The sequence below is a fragment of the Aptenodytes forsteri genome, unplaced genomic scaffold (assembly GCF_000699145.1).
Source record: "Aptenodytes forsteri isolate BGI_AS27 unplaced genomic scaffold, ASM69914v1 Scaffold146, whole genome shotgun sequence".
In the NCBI taxonomy this organism is placed as follows: Eukaryota; Metazoa; Chordata; class Aves; order Sphenisciformes; family Spheniscidae; genus Aptenodytes; species Aptenodytes forsteri.
The window spans coordinates 5,808,002-5,834,040 of NW_008795128.1; the positions used below are offsets into that span (position 1 = coordinate 5,808,002).

Consider the following 26,039-nt stretch of genomic DNA (forward strand, 5'->3'; position numbering starts at 1 on the left):
TGAGGTATATGGAAAACCTCACCTTCTTTCCCAGCTTGCATACAGACAAGCAGTGTTTTCGGGGTCTGCACTGGGTTTTGTAGAGCAATTGAACTACAGGATTTAAATAGAGGGAGAAAATAATATTTACATCCTAGCAAGCAGCAAATTCTTCCTTCCTGCCATACATCCTTCCTGCTGCCCTCATGCAAAGAATTCACTGCTTGGATCTTAATTGGCTCCATCTCTGACATCTGAAACCTCTCCTTGCCAGGGAGAAATAATTTCATTACTGAAAACACAACAGAGCTGCTGGGTTTCTCTGCAACCTAACTGAATTAAAGTCATGAGAAGACAAATGCAAGGGGGTTGCTTTCAGAGGCGAGAAAACATCAATTTGCAAAGAGGATTCAAGGAACAGTGGCAAGTGCAAGGCTTCCGAGAAACATGTTTCCTTCATGATGCCTTTCTTCTGCATGAGTCACACATCTCTGGGTCACACCTTCAGATGGGGTAAGTGGCAGCTGCTCCTGGACATCAGTGCGATTTATACTAATTGAAAATGAGGAGCAACTTGGGCGATCTAATGGGCAAGCTCTGAAACACTGCTGCAGTGGCATTTAAGCCCCACCTATTTACCAAAGGATATATCCCTACACCAGAGCCAGCAAAATGTCTGCAGGTAAACTGGAGGCTGTATTTGCTCTCAGGAGGGCAGTAAACCCCAGCAGTTGGGTGCACATCAGCTGGCACAAGAGCATCTGGAATCACTCCCTTCGGTTTCCTCAAAAGATTTCAAAACAAAGTGTTAGCATGGAGGTCCCAAAGTGTTTGGGAGCCAGGGGTGTTAAGGAGCTGGAGTGAACAAATGACAGTACCATCAAGGAACATCTCTTCCTCTTAATTTCAAATTAAAATGTGCATGCTCAGCATTTTACAGAAGGGTGGTTTCAGTGCCCACAGAACAAAGGGACAGAGAACAGGAGACTGAATCAGACAAAGGTGGGAGGGAAAAGGGGCTTTTGTTAATGAACTTTTAACACGTCTGTTTTGACATAAGCCTTCCCACATGTTATGTTAGGCTGCAGCTAGCCTCTGCAGGGACACGTTATTACCCTAAATGCTGACATACTGCGTGTGGTGACACATGAAGAGTGGCACAGGCCCAGTGATGCACATTTTGTTTGCAACACAAGTCACAATTCAAGTGCTGCATCTTCACCAGTTCCTTTATAACAGAGCATATAGGTCTTCTCACCAAGGATAAAAAGAAGGCAGTTTCTAATATTTGCAAGTGGTTCAAGTATCCAACCTCTCTTTCCACTTGCCCACTAAGAAAATCCAGCTCTTGCTAACATACTTCAGAGGGTAGCACTGGCTCCGTTTTGCAGTGGAATACATTGTCGCGTTCGCAGTAATGAAGAAAAGGAAAGCATGTCTATTAGGTATCTGGCAGTGACAGTTGATGTACCTCCTTGCAGGGTAAAACAAACTTGTTGCAATAATCTAAACTTTACTGTCAGAGAGTCACTTTATTCCTTCATTTTCTTCCTTCCCTCCACTAAAATATGGTGACTTTCCCCTTTGATTTCCACAAATTCCCTTCAGCTATCAATTGCCAGGGTGCATAGGTCAGCAGGGACTGCTGAAGAACAGTGTGATGTAATCCTTCCATTTAGGGGCTAAGGAATAACTCCAGTGTTTCTTGCCAAGACACTCAGACAGGTCTCAACTATGTGCTACAGGACATCCCAGATTAGAGAAAAAAAGAGCACTAGGAGACACTGACACACTGTAAAAATTGTCTCCACTAGCAATCTGCAGTAGGTCTGAGATAAAATGGCATTGTGCTGTGAAAAGCTAACACAAATGATCCGTGTGCACTCTGTGGGGGGAACAGAGCGTGTGTGTCTTGGATCTGTGGGATGCTGATTATGCTACTCATTCTTTAAGGGATTCTGCAACATTTGTGGCTCACCGTCAGTGAAGCAGTTCAGTCCAAATGTAATATTGTCGATAGCAATGTCAGCTTGGGAATTCCAGCCCCAGGTTGCCAGGAGTTGCAGTTGAAACCTTTGCAATAAGACAGAAGTTTTAGAGAAGACAGACAAAGGGGCAGGGAGGGGAAAAAAAACCCTAAAAATACAATGTTCCCTTATCATCGAATCATGATCATCACTATTTAGAATATTTCCTCCAGACAAGCCCAGCTGAGTAGCCAAAAGGACTTGCTAGAAATCTTATCCACACATCAACAGTTAGTAATGACCAACCAACATTCATATAATGCCACATTTCACTGGGGAACAAGAATGTACTTCCCCTGCTATCTGCACACACATGTAGAAACACAAGCTGCTGTCCCTCAGTAATATTTATACATGGACAATCATCCTTATTCAATTGCTATAAACAGTAAGAGAGTTAGACATGTGCAAAAGGGAAGGGAAAAAAGAATCTCATTCTTTCCATCACCAAAGAGATAGCCAGAATAAAACCTGAACAGAACAACAATATCCAAATGGACAGGAATCTTGGGCCTGATCCTCAGCCAATGTAGCTCAACAGGGTGACATGAGTTTATTTCAGCTGAAGGTCAGAAAATTTTAAATTTCAGCCATAACTCCCTGAAGTGTTCGCTTTCTGGGCTGTCTCATCTTTTTTTACCATGACCAGGTGTTAGCTACTTATCTAGGAGGTTTGTCATGTCCCATGTGATTGCCACATTCTGAATTCACAAGGAGGAAAGAAAATGGGCTGAAGGATCTCCTTCTAATGGAAAGGACTGAATTGTTTTTCATTAAGTTTCAGAAATAAACAGATGTCTGATGTCCAGCCCATTTAGAGCTTATTAAAAGCATAAGGAGAGGACCTCCACTGCTGTCACTGGTGAAGCTCAATGATGATTTATGTGAGATCAAGCACGGACCTGCCTAACACATTAGTCAGTCAGCCTAGGAACACGCTTGTCCCAAATTAGTGGCAATAAAGTATGTGTGCGTATTCCAACCACCAGCCAAATGTTGGTCCACAACCACAGTTAATATAATGTTGCATAGCTGCATCAGAATCTTTAGGGATAAGCTGCTTTCACCCCAACTCAGGAATGGCCCCCTTTGTGCTTAAATGAAAGCATTCACACCTATACGATCTGAGCACTCTGGGAGTAAGTGTTGGTGCTGCAAATGCAAATCAAAAGTCCCCTGAACGACCACTCTCTTAGCTATGGGGTTAGCAGGGGAATTTGCCATTTGATCCCCTTCCTACAGAAACCTGCCTCTTTATTAGCGATTTAGCAATAGTTTTGCATTTTCATACCTTGTACATAAGTCCACTGATACAAGACAGTAATTTCCCCAGCCATTTGATGGAAGAGAAAGTCACAGCACCCTGAGTCCAGGACTAGGGCCCTTCTAGGACCCACAGCCATAGATACAGCACCACTGCCTACCCCTTACTTAAGACACCCACATTGCAGTGTTCCCTTAGTCAGGTCAATCTACTGCATCTGGTCCATGGAGTAAGAGCAGGAGAGGGTCCACGGCACTGCTGTACAAGGTAGACTTCTGCTCCAGCTGAGTACAAATGGGAGCCTGGGGAATGACCCCCTCCTCCAGTGCATGAGAATAGACATCTCATAAGCTCTGGGCTTTGTATGCCTCCCCTTCCTCACAACTTCAGAAAAGGGGAGGAATTTGCCTTTTGAACTCTGTGCTGTGTTAGCCAGAGGGGTTTTCAGTGTTCCTGCTCATTGAGTTCATTTTGCTGACTCCAGCATATTACATTCTTCAGCGCTCTGATGTCTGGTCTTCTGCCTGCCTGATTTTCTTCTGATAGCAGCCTTTTTCCCTGTGTGTGTGAACCAAGTGAGTGAATTTGCCAGCTGATCACCAGAAGCAGTTTTCCAAGTGGCTAGATGCCCAACTGGGAGGCTGATCAGCTAACTGTGTAGTTTGTCTTCCTTCTTGCCTAAGAAATAAATTCATTGGAGGAAGCTGTTGCTAAAAACCACTTAAATATCCCCTCCAAGGCCACCTCCTTCTATCCGCTAAAGCTTCTCTCCTTCTGGCCCCATCAAGCCATTCGTATCCTGCTACAACAACTATTTGTGCTGCAATTCACGTCTACCCCTTCTCCTTGTATGATCTGTTCCCTCCCACCCACTTTGCTACTGGCTATCATTGCTTCAAGGAACCAGGGAAAAACAGCCCTTTCATACTTCCTTGGGGACAGCAAGAGAAGGACAGGAGTTTCCTGAAGATTCAACATACAGGAAAATGGCATGCCAGCCCAAACTGTGCTAAAAAATTCCCTAAGCACAGCATTGCTTGAGTTTGCATTACTGAGGAAAGCTGCCAGCACCCACGAATATACAGAAAAGTCATTCATGGAGGTTTATACCAAACTGTGCTAAGATTGTACAGCAATGTTCACCATACGCCTCTGTTTACAATTGTTTGCAACTTTGCCAACCTTAAACCAATTTAGGCTGAACTTTTCTATTTTGGGTGATTTAGTATGACTTGCCTACCAGTGAAAATGTTTTGCCAGTTTTGAGGATGAGGCAATGCAGGGATTCATCACTTTGACCATGCTCGAAAATGCTGACAACTTTTTAAGTGCTCTGCGCTACCAGGTATTGGAAGCGGGATCTGAAATTTGTGAGGAAGAGAGTCACATGGCAGGGATGAGGTTTTTTCCATTTGAATGAGAATCTATTCAAATTTTAGTAAAATGTCCTTGAAAATTTAAAATCCCTGACAGTTCCATGCCTGGTAGAATTTTTTTAATCCTGCAGTCTCCTCTTCCCTGGATATTTTCAAGTCTGGGGCTAAACGGTACTTTCCATGGCAGTGCTGTTATTAACTGTGTCAGGTCCTGCTTCAGCTACATGAAGTGAGAACTCCCCTTCCAAATTAATGAATACACTTTTTCTTCCCCAGCCCTTCTTTCTTTTGCTGATCCTGGCCAAATAGGAGAAAGAAGCTGCCTAAACTGAATCCAGAGTGAACAAGGTGGCATCTTGGAGAGGTTGGGGAGCTCCCTGGAAACTTTACAGCAGGGGAGTTTGGACTTGGGGTGCGGGGGGTTTGGGCCTGAGATCTACGGAGAGAAACAAACAACCAGTCAAACAGGAAGACTGGGAATAAAGCTTTATTGTAGGCCTGGGATCATCAAAATAAAAGCGCACAAGAGAACTAGGAGGAGAAGAGAATGGAAGCACAGGGAAGGGAGTCAGACTTAAAAAAACCAACACAGAGACATAGCACCTGCTGAAAGAGAGATGGAAACAAGAAGCAGGGAGGAGTTCAGAGAGGGAGATTATGACTGGAAGCATGAGACAGATAAAATGGGTTCACAAATGGGAGCTTGAAGGAGAAGGAAGAGAGACCAAGTATATGAAAACAAGGAAGAAAGGCACTGAGTGCTCACAGAAGCAGGTGAGACAGGACAGAAGGAGCAGAGCATGGAAGGAACAAGACAAGAGGCCTAGGATGGAGCCCAAGTGTCCTGGGAGCACAAAGAACAGGGTTTTCTCACTTGGGGCAAATTGCAACACCTTCCAGCAAAGTGTGTGCTGCTTCTGCTTCTGTTATAGATCAGTGCAGCAAATGACAACTTATTACTGCTGTCAGGCACTTGGCTAGCTCAGGTAGCACAGGTCTGCTTGCTAGATTGAACAGTTACCGCTTCACCCACAGTGATTGTCACTGTTGTGTCACATTAGTTTTAAATTTGTTTGAAAATGGCATACAAAAAGGTTACATGAAGTGAAACAAGATGGAACTACTTGAAACAGACTGTCATAATACATGCATGCATGACCTACCTACTTCTTTCATTTTGCCTAAGTGCTCAACTCTTTCAAAGTATTTGAATATCCATTTTTTTCATGCAGTGCTGGCTAGTGCTCCCTAAAGCCTCTTGCTGTCCATTCTCTCCTGCCACAGAAGATCCATTTCCCTTCAGAACTGAGGGCTGATGCAGAAATCGGAGGCTTCAGGGGACAAGCATAAGGAACTGTATATCAGAGGAGGCAGAAGGTCTTAAATACCTCTGAAGAGCCCCTAGGACTCTGCTGTGGTTAGGTCCACATGAAAGTGCCTGCAGAAAAGAGCCATTCTGGACAAATTCACTGGTCATACTTTACATATGCAGAACTAAGCAGATGCTAATCCACAGGGCGCCAGACTGTGTCAGACAAGAATATTAAATACACTACCAGCATGCAGACCTATCCTATCCTAGAGGAATAATTCATGGCAAAGGTGCGTATGGTGAACACATGATAATCCCGAGACCAAAAGTAATCATGAAATTAAACTACAAAGAGGGTAGAACAACATTCTCCGTCTCCGAGTTTTACTACTGCTTGGGTCTGAATTGCTATCACTTCCAGACCGAAATCCCTTAGCCTTTTACACAAAGGTGCAGAGAATATTTGAAGTTAAAAGGAATCTCCTCACACCTTCTAATCCATGAAGTTTTGAGACATTATTTATTGCCAATATTAGGCAGATATTTTTCCATTTATAATATTCACTGTATAGACTTTGAGATTTTTTTGTCCTAAGTGTGATATGAAACAGGCTTTCCTGAGGAAGACGCAAAAAATCAGATTGGAGCAATTTAAAAATTGTTTGTGTCGTGCAAAATAACCAGCTGCCAACACCAGCTACATGGCTTGAGATCAAATGACACTGGGTGAGGGAGGAGAAATACCTGAATAAAAACAGATTGGGCTGAAATTCTTCGAATCTTCAATATTTGACTTAATTTGAAAACCGATGTCACACTGTATTTTCACATCTAAAACTGTGAAAACTAGTGCAAGGCTGATTTGGGCAACGGTCTTTTCCTGAGATTGTTGCATCAGTGATGTGGCAATGAATGATCACCAATTGCCTAGGCTGCACTGATATAGACTAGACAGTTGTACTGGCTAAACTGTGGTTTTACCACTCATTTGACTCACATGGCTGTTTTTACTATGGGAGTACAAAGTGCAGCTACGCTAATATAGCTGTTTCCCTGCTGGGAGCACTTTGCCACTGTGAGTATACTGGCTTTCTCAGATTGGTAAAGTGTTTCTAGTACAGACACTTGCTATTCCCAATACCTAAGCACTGTTTGAAGCTGCTTGCAAGTGCAGACACACAGTATGGGCTTGTGCTGAGCTAAGCTGTGTATGTGCATGAAGATATGCACGTACGACAGAATACTTCCTCAGCAAGCAGAATTGCAGTACTCCTGTAATTTTTTCAGTAGAAATGGCCCTGGAAGAAGGCAAGAATGAAAGTGATGCTTCACAACAAAGACAGTAACAATTTACTAAATCTCTAGAGATAACCTTGGATGCTGCCGGTGGAGCTCTTACCGGTTCTGAAGCACTGGCATTGGTAAGGTTATGAGAAACCAGTGGTCACTCCAGCTCCCTGCTCTTTCCCACATTGGCAAGGTGATTGGAGCTCCTTTTATCTCTTCCCTGACAGAGAAGGAGACGGTACCATTGTAGCTGCCAAAAACATGCACTGAGAATTGGATCTGTAATAGAGGAAGAAGAGAAAAAGAATGGTATCCTGAGATAAAAAGGGAAAGGTACTCACTTCTCCCCTCTGTGGGGATTTGAGACACCAAACCTTTGATCCTGGGTCAAATTGTTTAATCACACACACCACTAAGGCCCCCATTGCTTGTGTATGACTCAGCACTGTTCCTAGCACAGAATTTTCTTGGTGGAGACCCTGACTGATGCTCCTGTTAGGCAGCTATTCTCCAACCACTAATGACAATATCCATGGCCTCAGACACCATCTGGGTGAGAGAGCACTGGTTTCCTTGTTATCTCCTTCAGGAACAAAAAGTAGTAAAGCAGAGGAACACAGGCTTAAATTCAAGAAATGCTTTATCATTAAATGCTTCCACTAGAGTTAGGCTATTGCAGAAAAACAATCCTAAACGCACTCCTCTTCAGTGCTCTCACCAGCTTAAAGATTCCTGTGAAAGGGTTTGAACCACAGTTTAAATCTTTTAAGGATTCCCATTGTAACCACCTAGGTTAATGAGTTGCACTGATATGGCTCAATCTATACCCAGGCACTATATAGGGCACAAAGGCACTCCGAGGGGAGAGCTGCCCTGCCCGAAATGCCCTTGAAACCAGGAATTAGGCTGTCTCTAGAGGCAGGAAACCTCAATCCATATACTTGCTCCAAGTCATAGGCACCATCTGGACTATAGCACCCATATGACAGATGAGCAACCTGATCACCAAGCCAAAGAATATTTTGAAGCAGGACTCGTTCCTCTTTCTTTGGGGCACCACTTTCACTTTGCCACAGAGCAAGAGAGAACTGCTATTTCCACCACTGCTTTGGCACTGAGCTGCTTTTTATATGGCAGAGAGCACCAGCACCAGCAGGAATGGGAGCACACACACGCACGCGCTGCAAAGAACAACCACAGGAAGTTCCTTGCTCCTGAAATGTGGGTTCAAATCCTTGCCAATGGAGGAGAGAATGGGTCCAGATCTCCTGTGACCTGTACACCATAACCAACAGTTACTGCTTCTCCTCCTCCTGGTTTTGTGAACCAAGGTCCAAGTACATTTTATTTTGTTGGAACTACCCAACAAACTTGACCTGGATTTATAAATAAATATAAATACTGAAGTTACATTTTTGGCACCTGCACTATATTTCTTTTGCCAGCTCTAATTAGAAGGCATCAAAGCTTTCTGTTTTCTTAGCAGGGCTGGACTCCAGCTCAAACTTACAGCTTAATTTTCCTAAGTGTTATAAGTACAATATTATTTAATATTTTTAATTCTGACATCTCAGAACTCCCCTTATTCTTTGTAGACATTTGGGCTGAAGGCAGGTTATCTGATTTTATCCATGCCAGGTTGCCCTCACCTTTTGAAATTCCTGAAGAATGGAAACAGAAGTTTATTATCTTTACCTATTCCTGGAAAATCTAATGCCTACTAACTTCACACTCCTGTTCTCAGTGAAACTGTCAAGTTTGTTAACTCCTACGAAAGTACTGCAGAATTTATGAAGAGCAGTCTCAGCAGCAGGTATACTGGATGGCTCAACAGCCCAGACAGCCAGCTCCCTTTCCTACAAACCAAGGCCACCTCACACAATTCAGGTGCTGGGTACCCTTCCGAGGAATAGTCGGTACAGTTAGGCTGGGGAGTTTTCCATACTGAGGAGTTGATTTGGGGCTCCTGCTTTCACTTACTGGGGATGCACCTCATGTCTCCTTTCCAGCTTTCAACAAGTAGCTAGCTAGGTGGTACAGCCAACTCTTCTGCTTTCCAGTGTTTCGTAGAGTGTGCAGAGGCACAGGACAATGGGCTAATTGTTCAAACAGTACCTACAGTCTGATGATTAACTCCACAAAGGTGCTAAGACAGAGCGATATACCTGGTAGTCTTCAGTGGCAATCCTGGCTGGCAAGCTGGCACTGTAAGCCTTGGCCATACCGCTTGTCTGATTGCTGTCTGCTCGCAGGTAGAGGAAGTGTCCTGTGAACAGAAAAGTGAATCAGAAAAGACAAGATGATGTTTTGCTTTTTTTTATACTCTCTTGAAATAATTTAACATCATTGTGCTGAAGCACAGTGTAAGTAAGATGACAAGCATGGCTCGAGAGCAAATCTATTAGTGAGTCTATAATGAGCACTCTGGTAGATTTCAGCAGCACAAAAGTCAACATCCCAAACCCTTTCCTGGAACATGAGTGCATAAACCTCAGACACCACTCAGGTATCTTCCCATACAGGGGCTCACACCAATCTACAGTGAGCTCCTGATCAGCCCTAATTCTTACACCATCAGCATCAATGACTCTTGCTGAGACAAACACTGGGCTGGAAGAGCTTATTCATAGTCTCTGTTCCCAGGGACAGTTTATACAAGCTCTCAAGAGACAAACAGGACGCTCATATGGACACCTTTCATTTTGACAGGGAACTGTGAGGCAAGGCTCATCTGTGCTAACACTTCTGACTTTCAATCTAAACATGTAAGGGTCTGGCCTACCTCCTTCTTATTTACCAGGCTGACAGTTCTGGGAATTATCTGACTCTTTTTTTATTGTGGTATTCTATGGCACAGAATGTGTATGATCACTTGGTCTTGGGATATGCTCACATGTGATGCTCTTCCTAACCCACTGGCGGAGTCTGGCAAGGGTCTCCAAAAGATTTGTTTCTACAGGCTGCCTAGTTCTGCTGGGCAATTTTTACTTTGTGATGCAGCAGCTATCATGTTGCTGCTGCAGTACTCTGCAACTCCATAGCTCATAAGAGGAAGAAGGAGGGAAGAAGTATATATAGAGAAAAATTTTTTTAAGGTGAAGGAAAATCCTAGTCTCCAATAGTTTCGTGTTAACTTTGTTGCAGAAGTTGTTTCATATGAAGTTTTGAATCATGTTCAAAAGTTAATTTTAGCTACATTTTAAGTTGTTATAGATAATACTGATGCTAAAGTTGATTTGGCAATGATGCCAAAAATTTTAAACCAATTTAAAAACACTAAGTTCAAGGCTATTGTATATATACATACACAGAGAGAGTGAGAGAGAACTATAAGGAACCTACCACCAGTGGCTTGCAAGGTAGACCCTATAAATGAGTCATCTTGAATCATTTCAGTAAAGCCCTGAATAGACCAAGGAGATGCTGCAGTTTCATTCAATGTCCAGCCACACGGACCCTCTTCAAAAGAGCAATGTGAGCCCTCTGGGAGACTGTCTACAATGGAGAATAAGAAAAAGCAGGAAAATAGGAGAAACTTGATTACGGAAGAACACAAACAGCAGCAACAGTCAAAACTCACTGTGGCTGTCTAAGCTACCCAACTTACGCTACACAGTTTTTCAATGTCAAAATATTAATAGGTCTCATTTTTTTATTTCCAGAGTCACCATCAGAAAGCCAACACTTTGCTTCTGGAGATATTTGAGACTTTGCAGTTCTGTCCTGCTCTAGATACTGTGCAAAACTGCAGCTCCCACAGTCTAAAGAATGGTAAATTACTGCCATACATCTGTAAAGGCCTTGCTGTATATGAAATTGCAGGCATCACAAAGTTTTCTGTGTCCACTTAAAGGAAAGCCAATCAACAGGTTATTTTAGATCTCTGCCACTGTACTTGCAACAAAGCTAAATGATGCTTCTTAGCACCACATATACTGAGTCAGGGGATTTCTCTGTCATGATGTGCAAGATGAGCTCTGAACTGGAATCTTGGAGGGACAGATTTATGACCATGTTGGTGGCTGGCACTAGAAAGATGATCAGCACCCTCCACTGAAGGGAAGTTCAGACCTTGGGTCCAGAAGGAATTTCTCACCCAACTGCAGACATGTAAATAAGGTTTTGCCTTTCTCTGAAGTAGCAGCAGCTATGAAAGGCAGGTCATTGAGCTCCTTACTGCAATATTTAAAAAACCAAACCAAAAAACCCAAATCCATTTTATCCTATATAGGGTGAATTTTCAAAGAGAACCTTGGTATCCAATTAATGCAAATAAGCTAAATTAATTGAGGAGGCAAAATACTGAATTAATCTAGAGACAGAATCAATTTAACTTATTTTTCATTCTAAATTATTTCTTCTAATTGGATGAAGGTTCCCACAAAATGCCATGCCACATACTCACCACACCTCACTCCTTCCTGTTCTTTGGCAGGGCAATCACTGATGAATTCACAGATTCGTAGGTGGCTGACACAGCCTCCATGAAGGCAGGGGAAGGTGGAGCCCTTGTCATATATATCTTGGTTTTCTTTGTCTAAAGGAAAAAAGAGAAAGAAGCCCAGAGATGAGTTGGCAGAATGTGTATGACCCTTCACGTGTATCAGCCTTCACGTGTAGGACCTCAGAAAGTGTCCTTTGCGTGATAAATGATACTCACCTCTTTTTTTTTACCATGCAGGTTTCTATCCAGTATGAGATTCCTGCAGATCACCTCAGCTCTCACAGAGCCCAAATTTATTGCTCCTTTCTCTCTCATGCACTGTCTTCTGCTGCGTTTGTGCTATTTTTAGATAATAAATTTTTTTTTTTTTAGAAAAGGACCTTGTAGTTTCCTGCCGTGGTGTGCTCCTCAGTTCTGCACACGTGACTGTGCATCTGCCAGGCAGCTGTGGCATGCTGCATGACACTCTGCTGCTGGAGGCAGAGATACCCACTTAGCTCCACTCCTGACAGACACATTGCTATGCCCTATTGAGACTCAGGCTTAACTAACACTCGTGCTGCTGACACATTTCTGTGCCAGCTCTGTGGTATCCAGCCCGTGAAGACAGCTGCTTCCCCAGCAAGTCAGCTCACTGTGCAGGAACTTTACTCATGCACCCTAGCTAGTCTAGTGTCAGCTATACTCCGGGAGTATTTGACTGACTGCACAGGTACCCAGCAACCAGGCTGAATGCAATTTTAAAGTCTGTTATTTCCCAAAAGCTTGACTCTTAACGCACCCAGCCTGTCCTGTGGATGTGTGTGTGCACAGGTCTGTTACGGACCTGCAGGTTTGTGTAGTTTCTGGACCTTTAGCAGAGCTCTGCACAGAAGTTCCACTGGGATTGTTAGTGCTCTGGAAAAAATGCAAAATTTAGGGAACCAATTCCAGAAGCAAGAGAAAAGGACACCTCTGCAGCAATCCAGATACAGAATCTGAAAGAGTATTTCTTCATGGCACTGTGTTGTACTGGGTACATGCATCAGCTTGTTTGGGGGTATTTATCATAGTGCTTCAGGCTGTATGTATCCCCACAAAACTCCATGTCAAAAAAAACATTGCATTACAAATATAGTATTTATCAGTGCTTCAGGCTGTATGTATCCCCTCAAAACTCCATGACTGTCAAAAAAAACATTGCATTACAAATATAACATTTGTTAAATTAAAAGATTAATAACTGCAATAAAATTAAATCTCTAATATGATCAAAACCGGTCTCGTGAAATATTATGAAACAGCTCTGTGAAACCAGTATTCTCTTTTGACATTTGAAGCTTTTTATATTACATTTCAAGCTATTTCTACAGTGTCTGCAAAACAGAGGCAATAACATTATATTAATGCATGAAAACCAGGAAGTGAAGATGATTATGTCTCCAACCTGCAGGCTGCCTGTGCCGACAGACTCTTGTACTTCCAAGAAGCCTAAATGACATTAGCAAGGTTCTGCACAGCTACTGAGGATCATTTGCACAACATTCACAACAGGACTGTAAGTGCCAGGTAAAACTGAGGATTTCTGAGCTGAGCACTCAGTACTTTGGAGAAAATAATTACATTCCAATTATTTTCATTTTAGACAGAAGTTCTCAGCATGGCAGTAGCAAACAGATCCCATGGAGTGCAGATTGATGTTTCTTTTCTTCATAAATTTGGAAGATAGAGCCCCAGTATGGAAAAGGCCTTGGTGACACAGGATAGTCTTTTGTTCTTGATTATTTAAGAAAGAAAAATATTAAATGCTAAAATAATCTAGGCAAAGACTTTTTTCCATCGCTGTTGCTGGATGCAGCATAAACCCTGTTGTTTTCTCATACAAAGATCAAGCAAAGCAAATGTGAAAAGCAGAGAGGATCACTTAAATCAGTTCTACAATTCTGAGCCTCAACCCTGCCTTCGGAGCATGTAAACATGCTTGCACACCCATAAAACACATGCAAATGTGACCCTTGACAGGTAAGCACTGCCAGAAACCCCAGAGGAGACTCAGCTTTCATTTATCTCCCATCTGACCGACTCCCTGATCACATTCATCGATTCTGGTGAAGATGCTGCTCTCTTTTCTGACTGCATTTGGTTATTCCAAACCTGACTGTATTGCAACATACCATGAAAGCAGTTCCTGAGCTGCAAGGAGCCCACTGCTAGTACTCCAGCCTCTTGTGCTCCACAGTTTGAATATAGCAAGGTGATTTTAAAAGGTCTTTCTATTCGGCCAATCTGGGCCATCAGGTATTTCCATTTCACCCTGGAAGACAACAAAGAGCTATCAGACAGACATACAGCACACCAGAATCCATGGAGTCTCTAGCATAAAGATTCTGCACTGTACCAAATAGAAGTAATAGTATTCACACGGGGAATAGATCGATGAATGTAAACTCCAACATAACAAACAGGTGTTAATATAAAACAAGTGATGTTCAGTATACCAAGCTCACGTTCAGTTATCTTTGCTGCAGAACCTATTGCTAATGATGAAAAGATCCAACCATTCCCAACGATTCCTCACTTAAAATGGGGCTTAAATTATCACCAATTTTGGACACACACACCCATATATGCCTTCTACATATATGGTTGTGTTCTGTTTGCCCTTGCAAGTACAGATCAACCAAGCAGCTGCAGAAGTCTCTGGATCTCTTCAAACTAGGAGGAGATTGTATGTTCTGGAAGCAAACTTCTGGCCCTGAATGTTTCTTGGTCGTGTCAGGTGCGAGAACCTTTTTCTGTGCGTTCTCTATCTAATCTCCCAGCTTAACAAGCTAGAGTGCACCCACAAAGCAAGGGGAAGAAGAGAAGCGGTGTTCCAGAAAATGCAGATTGCTCTGGCAATTTACATTTCACCACAGAACAAATGCCATAGCCCCTGGACAGCAAAGGTTTCTCAACTGTGCAGCACTTGTGGCAGTTCAGAGAAAGACAGATGGTCCCATGCACTCTAATTTTAAAGATGGTTGTTAGGCATTGAAAGCCAGAGAGAGATACTAAATGGGAATTTTCAAAGTACCTCACTCAAATCAGCCTGATGGAAGTCAGGGGATCCAGGTGTCATCAAAAAAATCCAGCAGAATTCTTAAAAGTCTTTTTATTTTTATTTTTAAAAACTGTCCTTCTACCTCATGTTAACAAGACAATAAAATACAGTTAAAACTATACGTTACTATTTTGGAAAGGGGTTGTAGCAAGGATAGTGACAAAGGAATCCTTGCTCTAAGCTCTCTTCTGAAAAGAGCACCAGACAGAGATAAATTTACCCATACCCTACATGCTGCTGATGTTGCCGGGGGCACCCTGGCTGAGTGACTCCAAGTCAGTGACAGTGGGATGATAAGGAGGCCAGGCCACGGTGTCAAGATGTGTTGCTCAGACTCTGCTCCTAGCATTACGTTTTCATTTGGGAAATGCCTTCAGCTGCCATGAAGTGATCATCTAGCCCTCATCTTGCACCGGAAACACAATAGAAGACAACTCCTGGACAACAAACACATCTCTGCTGGACACAATGTGAAAATCACAGACTACCTAATTTGCAACTTGCAAAAAACCCAAAGCAACTTTAATTGTTTATCACCCTCTCCACTGTTGCTTGCCACTTAGTTACCTAACTCATTCTTCCCTCCACAAACCAACTATATACCTTTTTCTGGTGAGAGTTTCTTACGATCCCTTCTATGGCATCCCCCCATCTTCCACTTTCACCATTGTACACACACATAAATACCCACAGATACCTTAAACTCATCTGAGTTGAGCTCCTCTTATCAAGATGACCCTATTTCTCCTGTTGCCTGTCCCATCATATCATATTCAATAGTTCAATATAATTTAATTCAGCTTCGGAAATCTCCAGCCCTGAACCACAACTGCACCATCTCTACTACCCAACAAAGGAGAATGGCTGCTTTGCTTTCATTTTGTATTACAGTGCAGCTTCAGGAATGTCCAACACTTACAAATATATCTTATAAAATACACTTATAAGTATATCCCCCCATGCCACACTGTGGCACAACATCCGAGAGCATTCAGCACTGACCCAGAACTGAATCACTTCTGCTACATGACACAGCTTTGTTCATCGCTCCATTGCATCCTGTTGGCCACAAAAATCAATGGGCCTTAATCAAATTGGTTCAATGAGCCACTGAAGGTAAGGACAGTCTTTAAATCTTTTGAATTTACCTATTAAGCATACTAGACCTTCCAAGCACTGAGACATAGTTCTAGCACCTCCACCAAGTTACAACCCACCCCCTCAGCTGAGACATCACAGTATCGCCAGTGTTATCACACCCCTGAGTGCAGGAACCTGTAGCACACAGCCTCTGATTCACAACCAGTGTTACATTTAGTGCTAGCAACTAAAGAGATTACTGCCCCACAGCTTAAAACAATAACTAGTTCAGCTGCTGCACCTTAATCCTACATGGTTTATGAGCCAGACATTTTGGAACTTGCCATTTATAGCCTGATACATAAAAATAAATGAAAACCACTGGTGATCTAAGTCAATAAACCAACCTCTGAAACATCAAAACTGAGCAAGACACACTGTCCATTCTGCCATCTCTGCTGGGAGAACTGTGGCATCTGGTAGAAGAGCCAGGCCATTATCTTAAAACACTACTTGTGTGAACTGGCAGCTCTTCTGAGTCAGAGCCCTAAGGTCGCACGAAACATTCTAGTTCTGCACTAAAATATCTCTAGTACTGAAATTTGACTTCGTTTATAACACCACAGGAAAAGCTGACAAGCATCCAGAGACCGCAAAAATGACAAGTAGCTTTGCATCACCCAGAATACTTCTGTGTATGGAGTCTCATCATCATCAGGGTATTCCCCTTCAGAGAAAGCCTCCACCCCAAGATCCAACTGCAGCAAGATTTCTAATGCTGTAAATAATTATACTTTCTTTGCTTGGTCCCACTATCCAAACAGGGGCTAGTCAGAGCCGATTTAGTTTTCTTAACGGAATCAGGAATGAAGCCCATTGTCAATCTAGCAGAAGATGGATCATTGCAGCAGGCTTCCAGATAAGCCAAGCTTGGCAATACCTTTACTATTGATTTTATGTCAAACCAGATCTCAAGTAGTGAAGTAATATTACTCTTCTTCTAAATAGCGATGTTAAAATTGATCTGTATGTATGGAAGGGCTATCAGAGTCTGACATAATTTTGAGACATTTGCCTGGATAGAAAGTTTGGAGCTGCAAGCAACCTGATGCTTAAGGCAAGAGAATTCAAGATTCACCCTGCAAACTTACAATTTCAATTTTTGATTTGTTTTTTCAACTTTTAATTTTCATTAGCCTCTCAATCTCCTCTGCTGAGCAAAAGTTTTCCTCCCCCTCCTTACCAATCCTTTCTATGCCATGCCTTTCCCTATCCAACAAAGGTAACTGATCATTAATTTCAAGAAAGACTATTCTAATATTAAGAACAACAATTTCTTCATTAAGGGTGAAAAATTCAATAAAGCTGAACAGCAAAGCTGAAACCTTTTCTGAATTAGGGGGACTCACTGTATGCGTTATTGCACAAAGGTACGTACACTAAATGCTTCTAGGCTCAATCAGTGAACCTACAAATTAGAAGCTTTACATTACTCTTCAACATACAGGAAGTTGTTATCTGCAAGTGTTCACAAACATCCAGTTCTAGCCATTGGACTTAAAAGGAAATAGATGAGAGAGCAGAACACATGCCTACCCCTCTTGCCTTCACCAACCAGTTAGAGGGCTCTTATTTGACTCAGTGTATTTTTGGGTGCAATTTCAACAGAAGCATGAGGGGCAGTAAATCATACTCCCAAATTAGTGTTCAAAAATCATAGTCTTATATAACAGCTGGACAGCCTCTCCTTTTCTAGCTGCATTTTTTAATCGAAATGGCTGTGCTCATTGTTGTCAGTACATATTAGGCATTTTCTGAGGACGCTTACCAGACTACTCCCTTTCAAATGCTTCTGTAGTTGGATACCTAATTTATGAAACCCAAATGAACATACGTGTTTCTAGACGTTCAGACTAGCTATATGGCAATGTTTCCATGTATAATAGTAGAAGTTAAATAACTTTTGTGGATAAAAACAACCACATTAGTAGATCAGAAGTCTCAAAGATGGTAAGTTTCTACAAGTGTCTCAGAAGCTGGCAGGACATTTTAGCACCACCATCCACCCCCCCACCTCACACACACCCCCAAAAAGGGGGGGGGAGACAGAAAAAACTAAGCAATAACTGTTTTGTGAGGTTGGCTAACTGAAAATCCATGTGTGCACATAGCTGCGAACTTTTTGCTTTTTGACCTACCAAGACTATCATGGCTAGTGCCTTATATTTCAGAAAGAAAACAGAACAAAATCAACTTGGCTTATTGACCATGGAAAGGGAAAAGATTATCCCTGCCCCAAGCGATGTTTTTTTATTTTCACTGAAGTGTGAGTACTTAGAGTTGAAAGAAACTAGCTCCTTACTGAAATGGCTGACAACGCTGAAATAATTGTGGTCAGCAACAAACACAAGCATGTGAAACCATTCAAAACAAAAGCACACAGGACTTAGAAGAATCTTCAGCTGTGACTGTTTCTGGGTCTGCCTGGTAAAGAGGGAAAAGGTGGGATAAGCAAAATAGTAAAAAAGACATTAGATGTGACCTGAACAAGCACCGTAACTGTAACCCTGAGAAAGTGAAGGCAACTTTCTGAGCCAAATGCCAGATGAAGAAGGCTTGGACTTGCAAGCAAAGCTACAAGTTCTTGATGTTTGAGCTCTACTGAGATAATGAGAAATATAATTTTATATATTTTTTGTAAACATACAGAATTTCAAACACCTCACTCCCTCAGTGGTTCTCCCTCTAATGGTAGTAACTCAGAATATCCATGCCCTATAGGTGTGATATATAACAATAGATACTGTGACTTTGCCCTAGTTGTTCAGAGGACATGATGTCTGAAGGTTCATCTGTTTCTTTGTTCTTTCACTAAGGTACATGTGTGAAAAAATGAGTGGCAGCTTCTATACTACTGATTTAATGATAAATCCTAGTAGTTAGTGAGGTGGACAGGACAGCAACTTTCTCTCATGCATGACATATATCTAAGCTTTTGGGAACTGTGTAGCTGGTGGATCCTGAAGGAGGAAACACCATCAGGAGAAGGTTTCTAGGTCCAGAAAGAGGACAGTTCACTGGAGTGGTCTGGTGCAGCTGGAATTTATGGTGAAGTACAGCTTGACCCTGGAATTGAGGGGTGACAGAAGGGACTGAAGTAGAATTTTCTGGAATGCCTGATTATCTGAAAACTTGACACCTAGCCTTTTTTCTATATCTGAGTTTCTGCTCTGGTCTCAAGACAATCCCTTGGTAGTTATTGTCAATGGTTAAACTACATACTACACATAGGCATCTATCTCAAGGTCATTTGCTCATTGTCCTCCTTGTTCTGCTGTAAATTGTGTGGCAGTGTTTGGTTAACACAGAAAAGGTTGCAGAACTTCCACTCCATATGGAAAGCCCCTGGAAAGGGGGAACACTTCAGGATGGTCTCTCTCCTTAACAACCACCACGTTGTTAAAATCTTAATCATGAAGCGAATGTTCATTTCAGACTACCTGCCCAGTAAGAAGCAGCTCAATCACTGTGTTAGAAATAAATCTTGTCCTGCCTGCACGCTCAGATTTTTCTGGAATTGTGCAGAGATTTTAAAGAGTTTCCCTGTAAAGAGGGGGAAAACGAAGGGTATTTGACCTAACATGGTTCCTAACTCTGTTTTGTCTCTGTTCCTTCCCCTCCTTTCTATCTTGATTTAAAACAGGACTCAGTCACTTTCCATCTTTAAAACCTTAATACTAAACCCTCTAAGCTTACCAGTGCTTCATTTCACTCACTAGGAAAAAGTAATACCAGTGTCTATGCCAACTTCCAGTAAAGCTAACTCCATTCTAATAAATCTAAATGCCATTAGTTTTAGAGAAATTATAATCTTGATTTCATGTAGAATTGCTTTGCAGTGCTCAAATAAGCTGTTAAACAACATTTATGATCCATTCCAGAGATGCTGCAGTGATTGTGATCAAAGCCTGGTCTGGCCAGCTAGGTATATCAAAAGGGTATTTTATGAGTTTATATAGGGGAATGCAGCTGTGGCTGCAGTTGCAGAAGCTTGTCAAATACTCAAAGCAGCAAGGGCAGTTATAGGTAAAAAAGGACATTAGAAACTGATCCCAGAAAATGCAACAGATTCCTTGTGAAATTGGCAAAAAGAATGGGAAGGAGTAGCCAGGAAGGAAGTGAGCAATAGCTAGAAGCAGGAGAGAGTGAGAGGGATCTGAAAGAAAATAAATATGTTTTTTTAGTCAAACTCTGCTATCTTTGGCTGACCAGGAGTCTTGGCTACAGATCTCCGTGGCAGCCTGGGGAGTGCCAAAGAATTCAAAGAAAACAAGAACTGGGATCTATTGCTTAAGTTCTCCATGGGAGTCAGTCAGGAGATGGAAATAAAAAGCTCTGCTGTGTGTCTGACCCAGGTTCTTACAAGGCAGATTGCAGAAAAGGAAAACAAGCGCATGGAAAATGGCAAAATCAGATGACACATGGACTTCTCTCCTTCTTTTCCTGTTGTGATTCATTCCCTTTGCCCATTTCTCCTCCTTACTGCATTCTGCTACACGCAGGAATGAAAAAGTAAAACACTGGAAAGATCAGAGAGAAGAGAATACAGGACAAGATCCAGGGTTGCTGCACTTCCTTTTTTTGCCTTCACCTCTTCTCACCTCTAGCCTCTGTTTTTCCCCTCCCTGAACTCTACAAATGAAGCAAAAAAGGATGCTCCAGATCTTAGCAGACAGAAGGAGGAAATTACAAAAGAAGTAAAGTTAACCCTACCTCAAAATGAGAAATGTGACCCTTGTAACAATGATAGGACCCCTTGAATACTTAGAGGTATCAGTCATGTTGCCAAGGCAGTCTTTGGACTGGGTACATTTTACAGCTATAGTCCCAGCATCAGTGAGAGAGTCAACCACTCTTGACCCTTCCAAATGTGAGGGAAGAAGAGGGAGTCCTAAGCAAGTGTGTTCTTTGCAAAGGGGACGCACAAAACCTGGGTCAGTTATAGCATCCTGTCAGGAAGCTGTATGCTTCAATCCTGACAGTTCTACCTTCATTTTCTGCTGTAACAGCAGCAATGAGCTCAAGAAGGGAGAAGACACTGATAAACAGCGGCCTGGAGAGACTCCACCCTACCCTGCAATTCAAAGTCTAAACAGCTGCAAATTGATTGTCTTACCCGGCATCCTCCTCATGGCCAACTCTCAGAGAAATTATTATATTTCTGTTTGTCTCCACATATATGATTTCAACTGTGAACCTCTGGAGGAGAGGAACAGCATCCTGTGAATATATGGCCAGTTCCAGCAAGCAAGAGTCCAAGCTCCCAGGCAGGATGGGGCTATGCAGGCTGAACTCACATCTATCTGGGAGCCTACTGGTGTTCAGGAGGAAAATGTTCCCTGTGAGGAAAAAAAAAAAAAAAAAAAAAGAAGAGACACACAGTGTGGATGGAAGAGAGATAAAAGAGGAAAATGGATAAGAAGTTTGAAGAAAGGAATCATGAGAAGAAAGGAGAGGACTATGCACAAAACCCAAAAAGTAACAGAAAGTAGAGAAAGGAGAATAAAGTAAAAATGAGGTAAGTAAGTAAAGAAGTGATAGAAGGAATGAGAAGAAACCAAACAAAGCAGAGTGAAGACATGTCCAACAAAACAAAAGCCAAACACTTTGCAAGTCAGACAGCAGATGTGGAGCCAGCCCTGGCTTGTAAAGGATTGAGTTTCCTAAGAAAAATCCAGTCTCTGTAAGCAAAAGTAGCTTATCCTAAAACAGGGAGATACAAAAGGAGTATATAAAGGGGCTGGCTGTATACAGGGTACATACATACACAACTCAGGCAGTACACATACATTATATTGCTCTTAGTGACTCGGGCACTGACAGCACACTTACGAGTTGTGCACCAGAACCAGCATATGGCAGTATTTTTAGTGACATGTGCCTGAGGCCGCAGCCTGCTGGCTCCTGTTGCTGCCACCCACAGCTGCTACCAGTGCTGGGAGAAAGCAGATGTCCATTTGAGGGGAACTCTGTTGTAACTCTGCCTACCTTCAACATCTCCACGGGAGGAACTGTTTTCCAGAAGCAGCTGCTGCCTCTCCTGAGATACCACGACACCAACTGAAGATAACACCCAGTCCGGTTTTCCAAAATTGTCTGTAGACGTCACCCATGAACAGCTTGAGCCGATGATACAAGAGATTTCTGTTATGAGAAACCAAAGGTTTCATTGAGGGCTTCCCCAGTTCAAGGGGCAGGGGTGATGCGGGCACATGAATGGGCAGATCTACAGTGTATGGGGGCTATCTCTCCCAAGAAATGGAATAGTTGAAGGGAAAAAAGAAAGTTTGCCTTGTGCAATAACAACAGAGTGTCTCGCAGGGTGGGTGCAGGAACATGCCAGAAAGAAAAACAACCCTGCAAATTCTTGGCAGGTGTAAAGGAGCATCCTCCCACCGGTATCGACAGTGAATTTACAGCAATGGAAGGTCTAGCCCACATGTACATAAAATCCTGAATGAGAGTAATACCTAGTGCAGCAAGGATATCGAAACTGTACGGATTTAGCATTTTGGCAGAGAGGAGCAAATGAAACTCTAAGGTGAACCCTTAGAGTCTCAGCAATAGAAAGAGCTTGACAGGGTCTCAAGCAAAATAGCTGAGCAATGCAAGCTTTACGTACTTTTTTTTGGGGTGAACCCTCTCTCAGCAATAGAAAGAGCTTGACAGGGTCTCAAGCAAAATAGCTGAGCAATGCAAGCTTTACGTACTTTTTTTTTTTTTAAACAGTTTTGCTTTCCTCCTTGCAGGATGGACAAGAACACCCTCTTAACAAACTCCAGAGTCCATTCGCAGCACTGAGAACACTAGATCATCCTGGCCAGAATTTTTCATAATCAGCATATTATAAACCAGACAAGAAGTAATTCACTGTTCTCTCATCAATCTAATATAAACTCCCTGAAGGGATGTTAGCTGCACAAAGCTCTCCCACACAGAGTGGGGCTGAATAGATATGGTAAGCTGATATTAACTTGCACGATATTTATTTTCAGTAGTAATAATAATATTACAGCAATAACTGGAGGACCCTCAGGTCATATAAGAAATTATAAGAGACTAAACATTAGTATTTGGGATCCTGATGTTCAGAGGGTATTCAGACCTTGCAAACACGAATGACATAATGTTATCCCTTTCGTAGCTCTATTCCTGGCAAGGAGAAAAGACAGTACAAAGAACAGAATTAAGGTCAGGGATATAACAAGGATAGGTGGTTGCACAGGCAACACAGGTGGGGCAGGAATAAAAACATAAGAGCCTCCAGAAGATTCGCTATATTTTAACAAACTTTCAGAAAAAGAAGCAATGGAAGCATCTTTTGAGTGCAACAGCCTAAGTAGCCAAGTTTTCCTAATTTTTAAAGTTAATTGTAACTACCTTTTTATAAAACAGCACACAGTGTGCAGGGGTAAGAGAAACACAGATGTTACAGAGTTGCACATCACTCTGTCTTGGGACAGGCTGTGAACGCCCACCTGAACACACATCCTCCCCAGCCCTGCCGGGCCTGCTTGCCGCTGGAGGTTACTGCCTCTCTCAACCTACCAGCTGGGCCAACCACCTGAATAGCTTCTCAGCCCACCTCATCAAATCCATACAGCTTAGCAAAAGCCTATTGCACTGTTCAGCCCATCATCTTTAAATGGAAGCCACAAGCAGGTGAACTGTCAAATTGTGCGTGTGCATATGCAATGCCGCCTTCCAGCAGGGCACAGGAAGGAGGACACCAGCCACTCTCCCGGCTCTGCTGGATCTAAGGAAAGATGTCTGCACACAGCTTCAGGCTATGGTTTGACGATCCAGTAAAACAGCTTTAGGGATCTCAATAGCTCAGAAACTCCACGGCTGTGTGAGACAAAGCAGAGTCCTGATTGAGACCTGCTGTGCTGTTTCAAATTTATTAAAGTTTGACAGGTTAACTCAGTACCCACAGACTTATTGTCAGTAGTAGTAATATTTTTATCAAGTAAAAATCTAGTTGGTCATAAAACCCAGAAAACAATTTCTCTCACAACAGCATGACAGTGCAAGAGAGCGAAGTGAGAGCTCTGGAAACAAAAAATTCCTTTTCTTTTTTAAACAGAGGATTACTTGAAACTAGTATTTATGACAAAATCATTTCATTAAATCTTACCAATACCCCTGCTTGCAGTAGCAAGGACTGTACCAATGCAAACTTAATCCTTAGAATGCGTTTCACATAACAAAGCAGTTTGCAGCTCAGATAAGTGAACATAACGTTCTCCTTCAAAAGCACTTAATTCCCATGCTCTCCAGGCTATATAAAGCCTATCTGCCGCAACCTGAGAGGATCTGAATGCCTGGAAGAAGAGTCTGAAATAGATCAGTGAAGTTGTTGACATCTGGTAAAAAAAGAGCTTTGTGGCAACGGATCATGTGCACTGCATTGTGATGGAAAGATCAATCAAGAAGAAGATGTTGTTTAGCATAAACTGCAGAGCAAAAGGACTGGGTACACTCATGAGGTCACTGTATAAGAGAATACTGAAAGCTGCAACCTCTGACACTACCGTGTACCACCTTACAGACACTTCATAACCAGCTTTGCTTAGCACCTATGAACCTGGAGAACTTCAAGCGTAGGTCCCCAGAAAGGCAAAATGTGACAGAAATGAAAAGGAAAAAAGTAAAATAGAAAGAGAAATATATCTATATTACCACAATCAGCAAAGGACACATTTTAAGGTGTTACAAAAGTGCTCTGAAGAAGCTTAGATTGAAAAAAGCTCATGGACAGTCACAGGGCATGTCAGAAAGGAGGTTCACACATTAAAGAATCAGATACCTTCTGCAAGATGTTACTATAAGGAACTCCTCTCTGGCAAGTCTAGGTCACCTTGTCACCTCCTGTAAGGAATGTATATGACTTTTCTAGCATGCACAGGCCTTGCTTTATTGTTTAGCATCTTCATTAATGACCTGGACCAAAGGGGCAGAGTGCACCCTCGGCAAGTTCACAGAGGTACAAAACAGGGAGGAGCAGCTGAAACACCAGATGGCTGTGCTGCCATTCAGAGCAGCCTGGACAGGCTGGAGGTTGCGCTGATAGGAACCTCTTGAAATTCAATAAAGTCCTGCACCTGGGGAGGAATAACCCCTGGCACCAGTACATGCTGGGGGCTGACTGGCTGCAAGGCAGCTCTGAAGAGAAGGACTTTGGGGTCCTGGTGGACAGCAAGCTGTCCATGAGCCAGCAATGTGACAAAGAAGGCCAACAGCTTTCTGGGCTGCATTAGGAAAAGCATTGCCAGCAGATCGAGAGAGGTGATCCTTCCTCTCTATTCAGCACTGGTGAGACCATAACTGGAGTACTGTGCCCAGCTCTGGGCTCCCCCGTACAAGAAAGATATGGACTTACTGGAACAAGTCCAGCATAGGTCCACAAAGATGACTGCGGGACTGGAGCATCTTTCATAAGAGGAGAGGCTGACAGAGCTGGGATTGTTCAGCCTGTAGAAGAGAAGGCTCAAGCGGATTTTATCAAGGTGTACAAACACTTGATGGGAGGGAATGAAGAGGAAGCCAGACACTTCTCAATAATGTCCACTGGCAGAACAAGAGGCAATGGGCACAAATTAAAAAAACAGGAAATTCAACCTGAACACAAGAAAACACTTTTTTACCGTAAGAGTGGTCAAACACTGGAACAGGTTGCCCAGAGAAGTTGAGCAGTCTCCATTTGTGGACATATTCAAAAGCCATCTGGACATGGTCAAGGGCAACTGGCTCTAGCTGACTCTACTTGAGCCAGGGGGGTTCAACTAGATGATTTCAAGAGGTCCCTTCCAAACTCAACCATTCTGTGATTATTTCACTAAATGAAAAGGCGTCACTTCAATTTCAATTGTTTGCTACATCTATCCTGGCACCACAGTAAGACCAAATTAATCCATCTATCTCACAAGCATTTTGTCCATCTCACTGGTTTTTACAATGCCTAGAAAAAGAAAACTCCAGTTAAAAAAAAAACTTCATTCGGTATCAAGAAAGGTAGTTTGTTCTGTACTTGCTGGAAAGCAGCTCCACTAATGAGCTTTTATTTCAAGAACCCAAATCTGGTGGATTTCACTGTGCTGATGAAGAAGATTATTCTGATTTTTTTTT

At 42.5% G+C, this 26,039-nt stretch overlaps 1 protein-coding gene across 1 annotated transcript in view; it reads right to left on the minus strand.

Annotated features, from left to right (window-relative positions):
- LTK (leukocyte receptor tyrosine kinase) overlaps nt 1–26,039 on the minus strand; it is a 98,309-nt gene that overhangs the window by 26,976 nt on the left and 45,294 nt on the right. Inside the window, exons 3-10 of the mRNA XM_009277607.1 lie at nt 21,900–22,055; nt 21,028–21,250; nt 13,843–13,982; nt 11,651–11,782; nt 10,588–10,740; nt 9,411–9,511; nt 7,358–7,524; nt 1,958–2,052 (exon numbers count right to left, since the gene is read on the minus strand). Coding sequence (XP_009275882.1) covers nt 1,958–2,052; nt 7,358–7,524; nt 9,411–9,511; nt 10,588–10,740; nt 11,651–11,782; nt 13,843–13,982; nt 21,028–21,250; nt 21,900–22,055 — 1,167 coding nt within the window. The remainder of the gene's footprint in view (nt 1–1,957; nt 2,053–7,357; nt 7,525–9,410; nt 9,512–10,587; nt 10,741–11,650; nt 11,783–13,842; nt 13,983–21,027; nt 21,251–21,899; nt 22,056–26,039) is intronic.